This window comes from Gymnodraco acuticeps, unplaced genomic scaffold (assembly GCF_902827175.1).
Source record: "Gymnodraco acuticeps unplaced genomic scaffold, fGymAcu1.1, whole genome shotgun sequence".
In the NCBI taxonomy this organism is placed as follows: Eukaryota; Metazoa; Chordata; class Actinopteri; order Perciformes; family Bathydraconidae; genus Gymnodraco; species Gymnodraco acuticeps.
The window spans coordinates 190,584-211,437 of NW_022989974.1; the positions used below are offsets into that span (position 1 = coordinate 190,584).

At 39.9% G+C, this 20,854-nt stretch overlaps 3 protein-coding genes across 17 annotated transcripts in view; 1 reads left to right on the top strand and 2 right to left on the bottom strand.

The window, feature by feature from the left end:
* Positions 1 to 7,749, bottom strand: part of ccdc187 (coiled-coil domain containing 187) — a 24,043-nt gene extending 16,294 nt beyond the window's left edge. The window contains exons 1-4 of one of the 3 annotated variants that reach the window (XM_034211072.1): positions 7,444 to 7,749; positions 6,601 to 6,693; positions 840 to 902; positions 188 to 326 (exon numbers count right to left, since the gene is read on the bottom strand). In XM_034211072.1, coding sequence (XP_034066963.1) covers positions 188 to 326; positions 840 to 902; positions 6,601 to 6,652 — 254 coding nt within the window. In that variant the 5' untranslated portion in view covers positions 6,653 to 6,693; positions 7,444 to 7,749. Of the gene's footprint in view, positions 1 to 187; positions 327 to 839; positions 903 to 3,711; positions 3,899 to 6,600; positions 6,694 to 7,443 lie in introns of those variants that run through there. The other 2 variants (XM_034211074.1, XM_034211073.1) reach the window with 2 other exon arrangements.
* Positions 7,750 to 10,290: 2,541 nt separating this feature from the next.
* On the top strand, positions 10,291 to 11,415 carry LOC117542966 (urotensin-2-like). The gene is made up of 4 exons (XM_034210860.1): positions 10,291 to 10,396; positions 10,786 to 10,905; positions 11,174 to 11,214; positions 11,302 to 11,415. The coding sequence occupies exons 1-4, from the start codon at positions 10,291 to 10,293 to the stop codon at positions 11,413 to 11,415; spliced, it is 381 nt and encodes a 126-aa protein (XP_034066751.1).
* A 526-nt stretch (positions 11,416 to 11,941) lies between these two features.
* The window catches only part of camta1a (calmodulin binding transcription activator 1a), a 289,606-nt gene continuing 280,693 nt past the window's right edge, over positions 11,942 to 20,854 (bottom strand). For 8 of the 13 annotated variants that reach the window (XM_034211026.1, XM_034211027.1, XM_034211021.1 and 5 more), the window contains 5 exons: positions 20,610 to 20,630; positions 20,280 to 20,479; positions 19,467 to 19,541; positions 19,033 to 19,063; positions 11,942 to 16,970 (listed from right to left, as the gene is read on the bottom strand). In XM_034211026.1, coding sequence (XP_034066917.1) covers positions 16,938 to 16,970; positions 19,033 to 19,063; positions 19,467 to 19,541; positions 20,280 to 20,479; positions 20,610 to 20,630 — 360 coding nt within the window. In that variant the 3' untranslated portion in view covers positions 11,942 to 16,937. Of the gene's footprint in view, positions 16,971 to 19,003; positions 19,064 to 19,466; positions 19,542 to 20,279; positions 20,480 to 20,609; positions 20,631 to 20,854 lie in introns of all 13 variants that reach the window. The other 5 variants (XM_034211023.1, XM_034211034.1, XM_034211024.1 and 2 more) reach the window with 5 other exon arrangements.

Consider the following 20,854-nt stretch of genomic DNA (forward strand, 5'->3'; position numbering starts at 1 on the left):
GTTGCAGTGTGAGATGTGTTACAGTGTGAGATGTGTTACAGTGAGAGATGTGTTGCAGTGTGAGATGTGTTGGAGTGTGAGATATGTTACAGTGTGAGATGTGTTACAGTGTGAGATGTGTTACAGTGTGAGATGTGTTGGAGTGTGAGATGTGTTGGAGTGTGTTCGGGCAGCAGGGGTCACCTACAGTTGTCTGGAGGCGTGTCTGGAGAGGGTGCTCTGAATGGCCTGATCCTCTTCCTCCTCATCCTGCAGCATCTTGGCTACGCGGATGTCATTCTGCACGAGCTGGTTCTTCTGCATGTTGGTGGTATAGTATTGCTCGACTGTGGGAGCAAGGCAGAGAGAAAGGCAGAGGATGAGACAATGTGTGGTGATAAAGGAAAGTGTGAGATCTAGGATATAAATAACTCATAAATAACTTCTCTAATGAATTACTATATTATTTAAACATATTTGTTGGTATGTATGTTTACTGTTACTGTAAATCTGATGACTTTTCCTTTCTGGGTTGTTTTTGGGACACTCAGTGTACTTTTGAGGAATCTCACAAACTGACACCTAATGACATGTCCCTTTGTTTACTGGGCAACATGGCAAAGACATAACACACCTTTGTAAGAGACAAAAGCTATCCAAGAAGGAGATCAACATAACCACCTTAAGTAAGTCTGTTTTACCATAAGATGAATTCAGCATTTCACACAAATATGTTACTTGGGTCTAGTAGCTGCTTAGTATAATCAAACTAAACCCTTTAACAGGATAAGTAAAGCTGGAGCCCACATTAAACAAATGTTTACACAGTGATGTGGTCTGCAGCTTGACATTGTACTCACTCTCCTGTTCCTGCAGGTTGTGTGCCAACACTCCATCCTCCAGCACCGCGAAACTCTGGCACACTGAAACCACAGAGGACAGACACACTTCAGTGTGCTACAAAGTGTTCCTAAACATGAATGAAGTGGGGATATAAGTGTTAATAAAATAAGCATTTCTCTCAGCTTGAGGGATTATTAAAACATACAAATGTCCACAATCTTCAAGGACCCTGTTTTCTCCATCCAAAACAACAGTTGGAATAAAAAGAGACAATATGTTGGAGCCTTTGGTTCAGCACTTTGTCTAAAAAGAAACGATAGGATGTGAGTGTTGTGCGTCATAATGGTTGTTTATTTGACAGACAAAAGGCGGACGAGTGTTTCTCCAAACTTTAGAAAATAACAATTATCTACCACTCTGGCCGAGCTCTCTGTGTGTGTGTGTGTGTGTGTGTGTGTGTGTGTGTGTGTGTGTGTGTGTGTGTGTGTGTGTGTGTGTGTGTGTGTGTGTGTGTGTGTGTGTGTGTGTGTGTGTGTGTGTGTGTGTGGGCAACATTTATTTTAAAAATATATCTTTAGGAGGAACATATGACTAACAAATGAAGATGCAAAGTTTAGGTACTTCTACCTTCAGCCATTTGATACTGGGAAGGTAGTTTAGATGGAACTTTAAGTAAAGTTACATTTGTAAGGTTGTTGTAAATCCCAAGGCTTTAGCTAAGAGCTCTCTGCACACCAACTCTGTCTGGTTCTTTATATTGAGCAAACTGAGCCCTCCCTATCCACTGATCCCTCAGTGTGGCCACCTGCTGCGGGATATGGTAATAAAACATATCTGTTTCATGTCGTTAATGCTCTCCAGCCTTTGTTTGGTTTTGTCAGAATGCTGACAAAAGACTTAAAAAGCAATTCTACATAGAAAAAGACCCACAACCTTTGTAGTCAAACAAAGGGATATTCAGCAAGAGAGACAGTTAACTGCTCTGGTTAGACCTGACTGCATTTTAAGTCTCCAGTAATACAGTACTAGTGAATACCCACCGTTACGCGCCACTCTCTGGTCTGTACATTGGTTTTAATAGCTTCAGCATCATCTGTGTACTGTTATTCTCATCTAAAAGGCATGCCAAGTGTTTACAGGAGTCCTTAATGAGCCCTGATAGCCTCTGTGTGCCGAAGCCCAAGAGTGTTTCAAGTCTGTCAAACAAACTCAGAAGTTACTGAAGAGAAAATAAACACACACAGTCAGCAGCAGCGTGGCCCAGCTGTGTTCTCTACTTCCTCCATCTCGGCCGACACACAGCCCACTGTGACCGAACAAATTAACTTTGCCGTCTCTCAGATTCTCCTCAAGGAGCCTAGAAGGGCCGTCTACTTCTACAATGGTGCTTTCAAACGCCCAGACAGTGTTTAAGAGGAGATTCGTTAACTGAGGGAAAAGCCTCCAGCTTGTCTCTATTAAAAACACCTGTCCTGCTACTAAACACCCCCCCCCCCCCCGAGCCTATAAGAGCAGCTTCTGTGGAGACAATGGCCACGTTTACAGCCATGCACTTAATCCTTACGATACTGATGAGTTGATACACATAAATGCCATATGTTCTTAAATAACCTCTTAAATATCTTCGCACAGCCACGGAAAACCTGGATCATTTATAGAATAAGTATAACATAACGATACAAATTCAGACACTCTGTCCCAAGTAGGGCTGCTCGATTATGGCAAAAATCATAATCTCGATTATTTTGGTCAATAATTGATATCACGATTATTAAAAACTATTATCCATTTACTTTGAAAACATCCATTTATTAAAAATGTTAACAGTATGTTTTTAACAGTTGATTACCCTGAACTTTAAATATAAAATTCAACTGAAAAACCAATACAAAAATAAATTAAAAATTTTTTTTATTTCGATTATGTTGTTTTCATAATCGTTGCAAGCCAAAATCGTAATTGCGATTAAAATACGATTAATTGAGCAGCCCTAGTCCCAAGGAAAGCATTGTAATACAATTCTGTCACTCATTTTATTTGACAGAAGGTTGTTAAATGTGCCTAAAAAAAAGAAAATCCAAGAAGGACGTTTGAGTTGCAAATATTATCCATTATCTGGAATACTGTGAGTGTAAACCTTGTTTTCAATTTGAGCACTTTTCAACGAAAGACCCTCATGGCACACTTTGTTTGCTTAAGGCTAGCATTTGTTTGTATCCAATGGTAAGGAGACGTACAAATCTAAAACAGAAATGTATGAACAGAAGGGATGCTCCAAGATTTATTGTCAGAGTGACATGGGGCCCACAGTATATGGCACAGCTGGGACCATCTGTGTGGCTAATTCAAAACATACGAAACATCAAGCGTTTAACCAATCCCAGACTTCAGGACTGCTTGTGTTTGCTGCCTTGCTGTTTTTGTACTCTAAAAGACAACCTGTTTTTACTCGAATACTGTTCTAAAATGTACAGAGTCCTCTTGTCTTTTATTGCTGTACCTTACCTGAACTACTAGAGCTTGATGTAACAATGCAATGTCTAATTTCAAAATGTATAAAACTGCTTCCGAGTTGGTATTACACGTCAAACTGAGGGTATCGCCTCTTTGTCCAGTTCTGTAAATAGGGAAGTAAGGAAAAAGTGAAAACATTCTTGTGGTAAGATATAGTCAAACTTCACTAAATCCTAAATATGGAAGAAAAACACAGCGTTCCTGCTGAGAATAAGTGTCTGGTTATATTTCAGTCTACAGGGGCCCAACAGTCAAAGTTCATAGAAATAACCCAGACAGACTAAGCCATGAGAGGGGTCTGTTTACAACATGGAGGACCACATCAGCTCCACTCCCAGTTAACCCATACCAAGACAGACACGCATTACCACTTACACCTGTTGTGGAGCTTAAGAGACTATCCGATAAATGGATCTCCAACTTCGCTTATGTGAAAGAAAAGGGATTAAGTCCAAGGCTTGGTTTTAATCTGAAAGGACAAATTGATGCTCCAAAACACGAGTTTACTCTTAAATCCAAAGCGAAACGGAAAAAATGGAGGAAAATTATAGTCTTGTCTGTGTAAGCCTGCAAGTGTGTGTGTGTGTGTGTGTGTGTGTGTGTGTGTGTGTGTGTGTGTGTTTGTGTGTGTGTGTGTGGGTGTGTCTGCATTGTGGGTTAACTTGTTTTTCCAAACTCCTAAAACTCACATTACCCTTCTAGGCTGGGCCAAAGAGACTGCGTTATTAAGACTGCTGAACAGGTTTTGACGGACAGGGTGTGCACATGGAGACACTTGCTCAGTGAGAGCCGACGGCCGAGTGTGTTTTCAAAAATACAGAGACTCAACGTGTGTAAGCTTCTTGATAAGGACACTGAAAGGACCCTGTGTACATTTCCTAAGAGGCTAGTGAATCAAAGATCCAGCAGATAACAGAAATTGGCTGTGGCATCTGAACACCAGAGGCTGAGATCCAATGAGGGATAAGAATGTCTAGGAAACAGCGCAAAGTAAGAAAACAAGTAGATAAGGTTTTAAAATATTAGCAGCCATTCACTGCAGCGCTCCGTATGTTCCCAAACACTGTGACTGTGGGAGAAGAGGATATTATAAAGCAGGAAACCACGACCTCTGTAACCTCAAACCAACACAAATCTGAATGAATTCCTATGCCTCTTGTTCAATACAAGTATTACATTAATGGCGGTAGAAAAATATGTTGCTATTTTTACCTTTTTGCTGATATTACTGAATCTCATAGCTTTAAGTATGTCTCTTTCTAGGACTCCCACCAATTTCAGAGAAGCATATTAAATAAACGTATGCAGATTATCTCAGGGATCCAGCTTGAGAGAGGCAGGCGATCAGACACTGACAGAGATATTTCTCTTTCATCTTCGCAGCCACTTGGATAGCAGCAGTGGCAAATGCCTGCCAAACAGAGGAACGGGCGAAAGGAGAAAATGACAAGAGTTCTATTTTCATCCAAAATCCTTCACCAACCACCCACATGCTCCCCCTCTCTCCTCCTCACTGGCATATTCTGTTTCCTGGTTTCTGCACAAAATGTCACCATAAAGTGTCTGTCCATCCCACAGCTCTCTCGGCTGTGTTAAAAAACTAGGTGAACTGGGTAAGAAATCTCATGAACTTGACACAGTTTTCATGGAGAACAAAAGGAAGTGCGGGGTTATGGGACTCTGGGTCAGTTGCTGAGAGTGAAATTAGGAAAAGGGGGGAGGTGGGGGAATTCCTCTGGGAGCTGCATTCCCTCTGCACATCAGGCTATATCAGGAGCAGCCAGAGGAGGGACAAAACAGGAACTGATAAGGGGGGCAGTGAAAACAAAGAGAGTTGACTTGGCTGAGACTCTCGGAAGAGGAGGAAAGTGAAGGAGAAGTGGGCTAAGGGGAACTACGGCTCTTAGGGAAATTGAAGCGTAAACACCCACAATGTTAAGTAAACAACCCCCGGTGCCTCAGAGAGGGACAGCAGCACAGTTGATCATATCTGTCTGGTGAAAGTGGATGATGAGCGGAAAATAAATACACTGCGCAGACAGCTGATTTACATGCTGCTATTGTCTCAACGAGCACTTTATTGCTGCCATTACCACCTTGGTTTGTGCACTGGCCCCTGCTCAATAAAGCACAAGATTGCAAAGCTGCACAGTGTGCCCTTTGTGTATGGAAACAAGAGCGCAGTGCTGAATTATCTCCCTTGATAAAAGACATGCAGACCTATTTCTATTCCATTCATTAGTGTGGACACGCCAAAGACTGAGTCAACCGTCTACACCCAGGCCAGCGCTTAGACATTCCACCTGCCACTGTTTTCATACTTACATGCAAACAGATGGAAGTCATTTAGTTCATTAGAGCTGTAAGCATTAGTATGGCAATATTTTTGTTGTCATTATGGCATATTCTCCTATGTTTATCACTACTTTATGTGTGTGTGTGTGTGTGTGTGTGTGTGTGTGTGTGTGTGTGTGTGTGTGTGTGTGTGTGTGTGTGTGTGTGTGTGTGTGTGTGTGTGTGTGTGTGTGTGTGTGTGTGTGTGTGTGTGTGTGTGTGTGTGTGTCATATGCACCACAATGTTCATCCAATAGTGTTGTGGCTTTAACTAAAGCACAGCCAGATTTACTTGAAAGTCCAGACCAATCCAATTAAGAGCAATTATGATTTAATTGACATGATAAAGTATTCCCAATCAGCTCTGAAGCTTTCTATAAAGTTAGACTACACTTAAGTTATTGATAGTGATAGCACTTTTTCCCTAAGAAATATCATAGCCGAAACAGCTACCTCATTCCTCCTTTCTCTTATCCAGAACACTCTGCGATGAGATCCATCTCTGTACTACAGACATATTTCTAAACCCGTATCTGCGGCATATAGACAAAACATATGGCAAGCGACTTCCTACTGTATCTGAGATAGAAATCAAGCACAGACACAAAAGGACAGAAGCAAAGCTGCCATTTGGTGCCAAGGCCAGTTACTCACAAAGCAAATGGCAAGTTCTCATCTCATTGTCTCTAAAGCCGGCTGCAGACTGTTGAACAAGTCTGTCCTTAGTGTTGAAGTGTCCATGAATCAAATACTTAAACCCCTAGTGGCTTAGTGTCTGCAGTTTAGTAGCTGACCCTGACCCATGACCTCCATGAGGGGCTGAACAAATACAACTTTCCTCCAGGAGAGACCATTAACCATGGTACATTCTGCACACACACTTTGTCCATATAAGTCTCTAAAGTTGCGAGAGATGGGTCAGTCAGTTACCTTCTTGGACACGAGGAAGGTTAGACTGGTCAATTTCCAGCTCTGCCATCATTGTCCCTGTTGTGTCACAGCGTCATGGTGATACCGAAGACCCTGACAACAGAAAGGAGATGTTATAAGGCGAAATAGAATGGGACCTAATGGCAAATAGAAAATAAACATCCAAGCTACACAGAGAAACGTTTGGTCACACAATTCAAATGTAATAGATGAGTGGTTTATCTCAAAAGTGTTAAATAATAATAATAATAAAGTCTACCAATCACCAAAGGCAGAAGAAGTACTCATATACTCAAGTACCAGAGTCTAGGAATACTCTGTTACAAGTACAAGTCCTGCATTGCAAATGTGACTCAACAAGTACAAAAGTAGAAGCATCAAAATATACTTAAAGTACCAAAAGTAAAAGTACTCATTATGCATATTGCCCATTTTCAACACTACAGGGTAGCTTGTGCATTTACTCCAGGTGATTATATTTCCTATCATTAATCCCAATCTGCAAAGTAACAAGAGGAATAAAACAAAGGTAGTCAAAGTAAAATAATAACATCTGAATTTAATACTTTTAATTATAATACTCAAGTAAAGTGCTAGTATCTCAAAATTGTACTTAAGTACTGTACTTGAGTAAATGTATTTAGATACTTTACACCACTGCCAAAACACGAACAAACTGAACAAATGATAGTTCTTGCTGGCTGCTTACAGTAACTAGAGCATGACAAGTATCTGCATTGCAGTGGGAACATTGTTGTCTTGTCGAGATAAATAAATGAATAATAACCAAACACACATTATTAAATGAGTTTATGTATCGAAGAGTCATTATTTATAACCTACCTGTTCCCAGCACGCTGCCCACACTACAGGCTCCAGTGTTCAGTGTGAGTGTGTGTGCAACAAGTACCAAACATGACAGCGGAGTGTCAATTTTGTCCGCTCCGTCGCACTTTCCCCTCTCCCTCTCTCCTCTCTGTGCCCACACAAATTATCCCAAAATGTCACGGACGTGTTTCTGACGCCTTTAGTTTTAGTGTGAAACTAAAAGCGACGCTCGCTGTTCTTCAATGACACAAAGCCCCTTGTACTGGTGAAGGGAAGCCGGGCAGGACAAACTTAGCCCACTGTCTGTCGCTGCTTCTTCACAGCTCCTGTTCAGAGGGGGCGGCTAACAGCTGCTGCCTTCAAGTGCTCCGTCAAACTCAGGATTATCTCATACGACTCACGATGTCCGACAATAAAAGTATACAATTAGCCTATTTTATGATAGTTTTTTTCACTATATAAGGACGTTTGGAATAAAGACTTGTTGGTTTACAAATATGTTTAAATCTGGTAATCGGCATAACATATGTCAGGCCTAAAGTTTACACATATAGAATCGCACGGTAGCATATTATCGCAGGTAGAGACGGTAGGATTCATCTCCAGGAAGTGACACCCATCCCATATTATATTACAATTTGAATAGCATTGCCTACAGGTCCACCAGACGCACCCACGTACGTGCGTGCTTAGTGAGTTGCAATATTACAACAGTTATTGAAGGCAACACTTAAACCGAATGTTCCAATCACTCAAAGAATGTAGCATACATTTTCAAGTATGCTGAAGTATGCAGTTGTGCAGTAATTAACTACCGGTAAATATGTATAGAAAAGGGGAAATTATTTTTGGAATAAAAACTGCTTGGTATCTTTGAGTGACCATGTTGGCAACTTTAGAGTTTTAAAACATGTTATAAGTGTGTAGCAAAACATTTCAATTGAGTTGTGTTTCAAGAAAAGCTTGAAGAAGACTTCATTTGAGAGAAATAACAGACAATCAACTTTTCCTCCAGTGTGCACCTGGGTAGCCCTGATTTATTCAGATCGGCAGGAAACCTTTTTGCTCTGATGTCAGTAAAATTATATCAAAAGTCTATTTTCTAGGGAGGATGACATGGTTTTAAAAATGGTCTTGTAAATGTCAATGATGATGAGGATTTAAGGGCTATTTAAGGTTTTGAAGGCTACAGGTTTTGTGATTCAATTTGCACTCTGTCAATCTGAGATTGTTTGAAGACTGCTAAAAGGAAGAAGGAAAACATTACACAAGTGTCTAGAAAGATATTTTCCACTTCAGAAACCACACTGAATAGTTTACACTGGAGACTAATTTGCTGAAAATGTGTAAACGTGGTAAATGTAATGAGATTTTCCAGACGTAATATTGCCCTCTGCTGGTTGTTCATACGTCAGTCAGTAATCCAGAGGTCGAATAATGTCAACAACATGTCACACAAACCTATGCAGGGCAGATAACTTGGAATACTACAGTTGTTTTGTGAGACATGTGGCTTTGCAATGATGGGCCTTTAGCAGATTAAGACTAAAGATCAAGAAAAAATTAGGAATTTTCAGAAAAAATATCCAGCCATTTAGTGTGAATGTCAAATCAAGGGTTAATAAAATGAAAGTAAAAAGATACTGTAACATCTTAACCATATCTATTGTGCCTCTGAGGATATGTTTTCTGTATATGCTCTGTTCCCTGAGCCACATTATATTTCATGGATCTCAAAAGGAGCAGTATGTGTCCTTGTTTTTTACGAAACGCCTGTACCTTGAATCAAGATTTCTCATAAAAGTGTAAAGAGGACCCCATATATAGTAGGATTAACATTTATTTTAGAGTCTGGAATACGCCTGGATTGGCAGCAGGGCCTTGACTAATACAGAATATAAATCGTAATAACTTTTTATGATACAAAGCGTAGCAAAACCTAATGGAGTAGCTGGCCTTCTGACTATAAAATGAAATGTCACTGTCGCTTCGTCGACCCTCATTATCATACAAGTGACTGAACATTGACGTCACACTTCTAATAAATAAACAATTTACAGAGGTGCAGCCTGTCCCCCAGTCTCCATTGACAGGAAATGTATTTTTTGCCATCTATGCTGGACTTTATACATTTGAGTTTTATTGCATGAGCATGACTAAGAACAAGTGAAAGAACACATTTCCAATCATACCAGAACAAGGCTTTTAAATAATGTGCATAAATCAATCTGTTCAGTGACCCATGGAACATCTTCGGTGCTCTTAAACTGAAAATGTCGGATGTCTTATAGGTTACAAAGCTTCAACTGTTTTAGCATTTACACTGATCCACTGTGCAAGTAATTATGTTATTTTATTGGGAAGTCTCACTGCAGCTCCAATTGTTTGTTTGTTCTGATTCAGGAGCATTCAAATGGCCCAACAGTTTAATGAGCTGGTAGCATAAAAGCATTATTAATTTAGTTGCCCAGTTTCTCCACCTGCTCCCGAGTCCCTACAGGATGTTGTTGTGAATGACATCTGAAACACCTGCTTCAATCCTATTTACAAAGTCAGTAAAACAGTCAATCAAGCTGTAGTGCTGGTAAAACATGGCTGTGCCCTTGAAGCCTGGGCCATGGCACTTGTCTTTTTATTGAGCCCATAATTCACCTGTGACTCCCTGTTGATTTATCGCAGTCAGAAAGGATGGAACTGTGGATATTGCTGATGGCTGTTGTGGCAAGAGTGTGTGTCCGGATGCAGGAAGGGGGACAGGCTAATGCTGGTAGTATATAACCCAGTTGGACCAACAGAGCAAGTACAAGTCTTTGTTTTCACCTGAGGCAATCGAGCGACTTCCAACATCAACGTCCTGTAGAGATGAAGTGTAACCATCTCCTGTCCTGGGCCTTCCTGCTCCTGGCCTCTGGCCCACTGCTGGCCCACCCCATCTCAGAATCTGCAGAGATGTCCTATCCGGGACCTGGTGAGTGGAAATGAATATCTCTATTTAGCATGTATTCACAAAATTGCATCAATTAAGTACGTTGATTATCATTTTTAGTTATACAACCTATGAGAGAATAATGTCAGGTTAGTCACGTCGTCAGGCCTTGAAGTTATTACTTTGGAGTTGCAGTGTTGAGCGGGGATCGTTCTGCCAGAGTTCACACACATGGACCATTGATAGGAGACTTGTTCTGCCATTAGAATAAATATTATGTTTTCTTTTTAATACTTAAAAAGTTATTTGTAAAATGATCATGAATTGCTGTCAACTATATCAACACCAATGGGAAAATCAGTGTTAAATATTTCAAAAACAACACTAAAAAAATGTCTTCCAACTTTATGCGGTTGTTTGGTTCTCCTCAGTGTCAGTGGAGGACGGAGGAGTCGGCGCTCTGGATGATCTGTCTCTCTCCGAGCAGAACTTCCCTTCTCAGGATGGTCTCAGATATTCCACTCTGATATCTGGGGAGTTTAACAGAGATGGTAAGAAACACAAAGACACACACTGTTTATTATATTAACATGCAGATAATTGTTTTATCCAGGAAAAATCACCCACTTTCTTTTTGCAAAATCATTGTGCTACAACTTTGAATTCATGTCAGCTTTATCATATTGTTCTATGGTTGGATAGCTAGCCAGGCGGTTGGAGGTCCTCTACTCTGCCACTACCTGACATGCACAGACACATGTCTAAAGCAACAACTATCTCAAACATCAGAATAACCTCATGTTTTGTTTCTTCTCTGAGGTGTCAGAACAGGTCTGCTTCCCAGAGGGATTAAAAGAGAGGTGAGCTTTCTAAAAAACAGTCTTATCCCTGAAACAGCAAAGTAATTACAAATGTTTTCACTAAAACTACTTTATCCCATCTCTTAGGTCCTACTGGAGAAACAAAGTCTCCTAAATCCTTTCAGCCGTGTGCTGGGCATCCGGAAGCAGTTCAGGAAGAGAGGAGGGACCGCTGAGTGTTTCTGGAAGTACTGCGTCTAAAACCGTCAACAGGCATTCAAGCTAAACACAAGAGACAGGGCTTGCACTCAAACAAAACATCACAATCTAGCACTCACTTTATTAAATCCATCAAAATAAAAAAAACATCATGCATTTGAACTGTATGAGCACATATGCATGCCCAGGTAATGTAAATACACACACACATCCTCATAAGCGCTGTCAATATGTGAGAAAAAGAACAATGCCATAGGTGTGATTGAGACATGTTGAGTGGGGTCTTTAAGATGTTTCATGGTGACTATGTTCATAAAACTATATTTGTGTACAGGCATTTGTTAAAATACCCTAGTTGTCTGATATATGACCAAATGTATTTTAAATGTGAAAGCTTTGGGTTGTACCCAAATGTTGTTGGGATGTTGAATATAAATAAAAACTATATTATAAATACTGTCTTATCGTCTTTTCTTGATACAAGGTGTTGACGAAAAGTCATTGGTAGAAGAAAAAATGATTGCGTTCTTAAAGTAAAAGAAGAAACAAAAAGACGGAGCAAACTTGGTTCAGGAGTTTTCTTAATTTTTTCATTTTTTTATTATTTTACAGCAGAAAGAATATAAAGCATTCAGAAAACATCGTCCATATTTTAAGGGCAATTCAAAACGTTTTGCATGGCTTCAGCAGCTGAAATCTCTTCTTTTTTTTTTAAACATATCCATCGAGTCAGTGACGCTTGTACATGCACAATTACAAAAATAAAACTTACAAACAAGAGAAGGAGGAAGAAAAAGGAGGAAAACAAAACACATTAGGAGAACCAAGAGGAGATGAAACCTTGAAGGGTAGGGGTCGGGAGCAGAGAAACATTGGGTCACATAACAGGGAAAGACAGAGAGAAAGACAGCTATAGAGGAGAGGAAAATAGATCTAACACTAGTTCACATGCAAAGTGTCGAGGACCCGTAACTTTCTATCAAAGCAGGGCCTTTTTTTCTTCTTCTCGGTTTGGAATTGATGAAAACGTGCAGATCGGTAAAGGGTGCCATATAATTGCTGTCCATAAACTACTGAATGCTTGTCTTGCAATACTGGCATTTGCATAAGAGAAAGTCGACTACATGTGTCCAATCATTTTAAACTTCACTAGGTCTATAGGTCTCCACAAAATAGTTCTTTATTGCTCTGTGTCCACAAGTGGAATATGTTGTAAAACCGTTTCTGTTCTGTTGTCCTGATGTGCCTACCTTTCTCTGGTTTGGGCGCTCGGGAAAAAGAAGAGGAGGAAAGGCAGATTCCCAGGTCAATTCACAGAACGTCTTGAAAATTGCTAATATTAAATATGAAGAGTGCCTATCAGCTAACCTGTCATCCCATTCATAAATGGCAGTAAAAACAAGATTTGCAGGTGAACTTTTCATATATCTCTTAATCTTAAATACCCTCTACACTTTGTCATCTAGATAAATTAAAGGCCTAAAGAACTGGCCGAAATGTTTCAATGATTTGACAGACTTCTCTAGAAGAAAGCCAAATCATTTATCTTAATGAGCTATATATATATATATCGGGACTTTATTCAAGGGCTACTCCAGTGTCTGCAATGTTCATAGTTACCGAGAGGATATGGATTATATTTGATATTCATTCATTTTAAAGACTTAAGTGTCTGCCTTTACAATAAAGCACAACTTTTTTAATTTGTCTATTTCAGCTGCCTCTGCTGTGAATCACGTGTCCTGCTCTGCTTCCTCCTCCCCATTTTGCACCCTGAGTAAAATACAGAAGGGAGGTGAACCAGTCCCTCAGGCTGGAGAAGAGCGATGCCGCTCAGCGAACAAATGAAACTGACACCTTGACATGTCTGCATGTGTGCTGTGTCTTGTGCATGTGTCCGTGTGTACCGTGTGTCACTTAGTTAAAACTAGCTATACATACTGTCCAAATGGTCTCCAATCATGTCCATTTGTCCTATTTGAAGTTGGGAGAACACTGATCAAATCTAAAAGAATCAACAAAGTAAAGAAAAGAGTCTAAAAAGTTAGAGCTTGGTGTAAAAACAATCCTGTCCTCATGCTTTGCTATGAAAACCTCAGTAGCTACTGAGTGTTGATCACTGGCTCATTTGTGAGTTTCCCTTCAGCCCTCCAGTCACATGCCCTCTGTCTTTCTGAGTTCTGTGACACGTCAAACCAACGTTCATCGTTTTACAGAACAGTAAGTCTTTTAACAAGTCTATCTGACTACAGATTCTAGGAAAATAAGCATGCTTTAGGTGCAGTTCGGTCACCCAGTTAACTATTTTACCCATGCAAGCATAATAAATCCCTTCTCTTTTTTGCCACGACATTGCATTGGCTATGCATTCTTACCACGGACCAGGAGGATGAATGCAAGGCAACAAACCCCAGTAGTGGCACTTCTAAGTATGATTTAACAAGCTGTCCCGTTAGAAAACAGAAAACAAGGCATACAAATGAAAATTAAGCGTAGCATGTTGACAAGCTGGAGTGCTGTGGGAGTATCATATTGTCGCTTTGGTGAGTGTAAGGTGATGGTGATGGTGTGTGTGTTCATGTAGAGGATACAGCACTTTCTGTGGGTGACCATGTTCTCACATTCTCTCAACTTCAGGTACATTGTATGCATTCTGACACTGGGTTTGTGTGATCAGGATATGAATAGGCACTTTCTACATTAACACTCGGGAAATAAAGTTGACATACCAGTGTGTGAAAAACAATAATAGTCGGTCAATGAAAACAAATCCCTAATAATTATTAAACAAACATGACAATACTTCAATGAAAAAACTCAAGTTTTTCAGTGGCACTTGGCTGAATAATCAAATGTCATTACTTTGATACAGAATACACATTCTGGTAGTTCTGGTAGGAATATATAATAGGCAGCAACCAACAGGCACCTCTAAACCAGCAGCTCATGTTTCTCTCAGATTGTTACAGCCCAATCAAATATATACCTAATCCAATGTACAAGACACATCGTATGCCTCATAACTATAAATGGCACTGTTTTACACATTGGTTACTACAGTCATTTTGGCTCATTGACCCCGCATCGAGGCAACTTTTAGTGCTGTCCTTTCAGATAGAATCGGTTTAGCACCTTTTACTGTCGGAACAGTTTGTTTTGTATTTTCAGCTGCTTGACAAAGAAACCCAGTCATGTATAGAATGCTAAACATGTTCATCAGGTAGACATCTTTGTGACATAGAATACTAAGATCTGGTAAGAGCATGGCAGCCTGTATCAAGGTGTTTTTGTATTAAGACATATTGTAGTAGTTATATCCGGTCATCAGTTTATTACAGGGATCAGCCAATAAGTAGTACATCAATGCTGGCTGCAGCATAGTGTACATTTGACGAGTTTAATTAAAGAAATAGGGATAACATGATTTTGATTTGTAGAAACACCATGGGCAAGGCTGCCATTCTTTCAGATCAGGCAAGATACCTCAGTAACACATTCCATTTTTAATGACAACAAAAATGTAACTCAAACTCTGCTATGGTGCACTCAGTGATGGTCAAATGCTTCAGTTATCAGTGTGAAAAGTGGAGACATGAGAGACTTCAATGCGTTCTGCTTGAATATGACTCCCTCTGCAAACTGTGTACCTTATTGTTCGAGTGATCCTCGACCACTTGTGATCTCATGGTCTTCAGTGCTAGTGTGTATTTCACTGTATGATTATCTGTTCTGCAAAAATTAACTTAATTGTCTTCTTAAGCTATATAGCATTCACATACCTCGGCACCATTGGCAAACGATTCTTGGTAGCCCAAAACAAAACAAAAGAAATGTAAACATAACCATACTTGTTTTAAGATCATTTTGCAGACTTCTCCTAACTCTAAATACATTTTTTTGTAGTTTTTTTATATTGCAATAATATCATGCTTTAGCAAAATGTTCTTCTCAAGAACATTCAAAATAAAATAAAATACTCTAATAGTGAAATAGTTTAATTTTACAGAGCATAGCCACTACTGCTTTTGTTGTTTTTTCCCTTTGACTCTGTTCATACTTTTCATGCACATAGCTCATTTTTATCCCAGGTATTTACACTATTTACAAACAATACAACCATACTTCTTAGGCATTCAAACAAAACTATACAAATATTCTGTTTTTGTCTCGTACCTGTTTTTGACCCATTTTTAATGAATAAAATAATATATTTCTAAAATACAATCCCCTTCGGGTAAATGTTTTTTCCTACGTACTTTCAGCCTTCTTTATATACAGAAATCGCTCAATTGTCAAAAATATGGATTTGTCAAACCCCTATTTTGGGACAAGCTTAGGGACCCCTCAAAGAATCTCTAAGACGTCAAGGCAATGTATGTGATCTTCCCCTCAACAGCCTTCGCAGGCTCTGAAGTTCATTTAAAAAGAACATTAATAACCTGCATGACCATAACCATTACAACACAAAATAGGCAAGTTCTTTTCTCTTGTTAGGTTTCAGAGGATCAATCAACAAATAAAAAGAAACAGGACAATACAGGGATAGCTTCAATACTGATATGATCGAAATCATGAGGGAGAAGATGGAAACAAAAGAGAACATCAGAGGTTAGGCTGAAAGACTAGACCATAATCACACAAGCAAAGACTTTTCTTGCCAAGAAGTCATGCATCTTTTCTTGGTAGGATTCAACAACATAGAGTCTGAGGATACAGATCACCAATACATTGGACATGATGGAACAAATACATTGGACAGTATGGAACAAATTCAAGTAATAAAGTGACAATATATACGATAAAGCATAGGGTTTCTTTAAGAAATGGCAAAAGAGAAATATTTTATCACCCATCTGCTTCGTAATGGTTAAACCCCGGACTACATTCATTTGTAGCTCCACCCGTGTGGGCAGACTGGTGGGGTAGAGCACAGTGGGACAGCAGGAGTTGTTGAGCTAAATTGAATATCATTTCATCTACAGCAGTGGAAAGAATTGGGAGTGTGGGTGACCAATTTATTTGGTTAAAAAAATCCTTCTTCAAATGAATTGATTGGTCACTTAAAAAATTATGAAACACAATAAGAGCCCAGAGTGTTTCTGCGTGGTCTCACTATCCTCTGAGATCCTCTGCAGCAGTCTTAATTTACGTCTCTTGAGGTCCTCGCGTTTGACAGACCTCCGCACGCATGTCCTGCTTCCTTCATCGTCCAAAACCTCTCCATATATTCGAAAAAGACAAAGCAATCCATGAAAAAGTGCAAAAAATGCCATGAAGCAAATGTTTTTGCACCCCCCACCCCGACCCTTTTAGTTTATAATCCCGTAGAAGTTGCCACTCTCCGTCAAAAACCAAGTCAGTGGAAAGAATAGATATGTGAAAAAATGCTGTTGTACATGTAATAGAAGTTGAACCGGTAACACTGCAGTAGTAGTAATAATTGCAGTGCTTGCATTGATTTTTTTTTTCCATTTTTCTTGTAAAATGTCTCGGGTACAAACAAAAACAGAAAAGAGGAGACAGGAGAGTGATGTCAAATGGTGAGGGGGCTCTTCTGAGGGGTCTCATGTTCCCTGGCCCTTTTCAATTCTTTCACCCTGGAACACAGAGAGAGACAAGCGTCCATGAATACAACATCCACGACTCGAGTGACAAGCAGCAACAGTATCACACTGTTCAGCCAGAACTATCAGAACTAAATCAAGTCAGCCCAGATCCTCAGGAACTGCAGCTGCTCTGTGAAAGAAAACGTTGGTCAGGGTTGAATTGAACTTGCACTTAGGAATGAACAAAAGAGGATAATTACAGCACAATTACACAATCATTACCATGTTAATCTAAAGAATTACATTCAGGATAAAATGCTTATGTGACGGAAGAAATGCAATCATTCGTGTCATGAAATGCATTTAGTTTCGAAGGGTCCTTTCTAGCACAATATGGTAATGATATCATCATTATTTTAATTGCAGTTATTATTCTAGTTATTGTTACAGGTTTTAAAGTGATACTTTTCAGTGACCTGAAACACTTTTATTCTCAAACTTCAGCATGAGGTACTGTTCAGTTATATAAAGATTATAATATAATGTGAACCTGTCTTTCACTTTAAATCTATTTCGTCAGTATTGAAGAGCACAGATTATATTTAGTATTTAACATCTACGTCAATGACAATTTCACATAAAAAAGACTAAGACAACTCAGAATAATTGTCAAACAAACAGGGAGAGGCTGAGAAGAATTGCTCTGTTTTTAGGAGGGAAAAGCAAATCACATTTCAACTCTTTATGAATGCATTTCACAAAAGAATAGCACCAGCAGTGTGTGTGGGTTCATAGAAGAGACTTGTGTCTCCAGTGTGTGTGCAAAAAGAGGTCAGCCTGTAGTTCACAGAGAACTCTTTACCCTAGCAATTGACTTTAACACATCAACCGCTGTCATGTCATGGATTTAGCCCTACACTTATTCTTAGCGGAAGATAACTTCTGCAACATTTATGTATTGAAGAGAGGCAGACTACTTAGATCCGGTGTGTGTGTGAGTGTGTGAGCCACATCCTCTCAAACTGAGCTCCCTGGAGGTATGAATCCATTACATCCCTGTGTTGTAGTCCCAAAGGGTGGAGGAACCTATTGTTTGTTTTTGTTCTGTGACCTATATGCTATCACAGCTTCCTAACCTATATCATAGAACAGCAGACACCCTTTGGAAGTGTAGAGGTGGTTACAATAACAATCTCCCCTGCTCTAAAAGCATGATGCCCTATTTTAGGACCGTGTAAAGTATTTATGGTAAAGTGTAAAGACATGAAATATGCATGTAGCAAGGCGTAAAGGTTTGTGAGAAATTGAACTGTTCAAACGTACACATATAATTGTTGTTCTCCCATTCAGGTGTACCTTTTATTTTATATGAATGTATCGGTTCTGTTTTGATAAACCAGTGGACATTACACATTCAACAGTTCGACCAAGTTTTAGCAAAAGGAAATCGGAGGGGACACCCCCCTCTCAGTCTGTCGAGTGGATAGAAACAGGACACACAGCCAGTCAGACAGACAGACAACCAGTGGAGAAACAGCAGGCCCATAGCATGCCTAAAGGTAGAAGAGCAAGGCTCATAGTTGTCACCACTCGTCATGCAGCAGAATAAAACATGACTGAAAAAAAGCTTCCCATTTTCTCAAACTGGCTATCTGCATAACCACACAAAGCTGAAATAAAAACACAAAACAATAAGAACAAAAAGTAATTCCCAAGGAGAGAAAGACAGAGATAAAGAGAGTCAGAGAAGTGCCTGTTAAGTGTTGCAGTGATGTTGTCATTCATAAGCATTTTGTTAGTTTTTCGAGATCTGAAATCTGAGCTTCTCAGTCCACCTGTGGCTCCAGTCGGCAGCCTTCATGCAAGCAGGCATCAAGCAACAGTGATGGAGAAGGAGGAAAGGTGGGTGGAGGGATAGGAGAAAAAGAGCAAAAGAGAAAATGAGACTGAGGGAAGGAAGGAGAGAATGCGAAGGCCGAGACCTCAGGAGGAGATAATTGTGTTATTAAAGAGTGAGAGACAGAAAGGGAGATAAGAAGCGTACAGAATAACAGAGAGAGAGAGGAAGAGGAAGAGGAAGAGGCACGATCTGAGTTGCTGAGGCTGCACTCACCCGCTTGAACAGTCTATGGTCCATCAAGGGGCTTGGCATAAACAGCAAAACAATACCAGACAGCTATTAGCACACAGTAGGCACTGTGAGGGAGGGGGCGAGGACAGGTGGGGGCCAAATACAGTGAGGGGAGGGGTGGAGCTTAGGGGTTCAAGACATTTTCTAACCACCTAATTTGTCCGACACAAACTAAATCAAACACACACAACACAGTGTAAAGAGAAGAGTACAGAGATGGACAAGATTAAGGAACTAGTGGTAGTTTCTACTGTGTCTTACTGATTAGCTCAATGTGATTGTATTCTTTTAGACCATAAACCAAACCGTGCAGGAAATATGAATGTGCAGATTTATCTAGCCTATGGAAAGTTTTGTGTGTAAAATATGTAAATATTAGTAGGTTAGCATGTGTGAGAGTCAGTGTCGGGGTCTACCTGTGGCGGCAGCGACGTAGGAACCTCATGATCTTCCTGGCAGCCTGATCCTGCCTCTTTGTGAGCAGACTACCTCTGTGAAACACCAGAAGGAAAATAGTATCACTTTGTTATTATGAAATAGAGGCAACTTTCATCTTTCAGTGAAAATGTGAAAAGATTTTGTGAACCTTGGTGAATGTGCTTGTCAATAAACTACTTAAAGGTCACCTATTATGGTAAATCCACTCTTCACCTCTTTTCTACATCAACATGTGTCCCCTCTGTGGAAAGAGATTCTGGAAGTTTCAGTAACAAAGACCCCCTCTCTTTTTGTCCTGATCCATTTCTATAAAAACCTGTCTGAAAATGAGCTGATCAGATTTTGGCCACTTTATGATGTCATAACGATTTTTTGGCTTGTGTAACCATTAGCCAATCACCAAGGTAACACCCGCCCACCTAATCACCTGAATCTCCTCCTAGAGCACCATTGTGTTCTTTTTAACCAAATCTCTCTCAGAGGGGCGTGGGGAGGGGCTCCTTATTTTCATCTAAAGTAACAGACAGAGAATCAGCCCTTTTGAAACAGGGCTGAAACAGAGGGGGTTATGGGATGCTGCAATGATCTGTTTGGTATTTCAAGCCAAACACTTCAGAGACATGTTTTGTATATATCTGAGACCTATTGTTGAAAATTAGTATAATAGGGGACCTTTAATAAAATTGCTTCCTAACACTCAAATGATTTGGCACTTTCACATCATTTTGTAATACTATATGCCAGAGTAGTTTCTTTAGTATTTCAGTTTCTGGCTTATAGGATGTGTCTACCTCAGTTTGTGCTGCACCAGGGCAGCAGCCGCCCCGCGGTGGTGGGGCTTCAGCCTGCCAAACTCCTTATAGCTGCGGTAGTATTGCTGAATGAGCACAGCAGCCTTCCTGCTCTGCTGGAACTTCTTCTGCTCGTGGTAGCTGCGGAATTTACTCTGGATAAGGATGGCGGCCTGCGTCATCTTCTTATAAAGTGCATACTGCCAACGAGAAAGAACAGCGTGTCAAGCTTTGCTGTGTGCCATAGTGCTACGAAGTTCAAACTGTAGTCAAATAACACAACCTAATGTTTGGCAATTAATTCAGCTGCTTGTAGTGAAAAAAAGTTACCTTCAAGGCTATCCATGTTAGCTTGCAAACAGAAAAAAGGAAATATTGTGAGTGATGCACTAACATACTCTATACTCAAAAAGTCTGTTGAGTTTAAAAATGATAAAAAGTTTAATTAAATGTATTTAGGAGGCTTCAGATAGTTAACTCATGTTGTTATCTTCCTCCCAAAAGACTATCATATAGACTAATTACATTCAAACCTGTAAACAAAACCACGTATTACCATATCAGGAACACCTCAA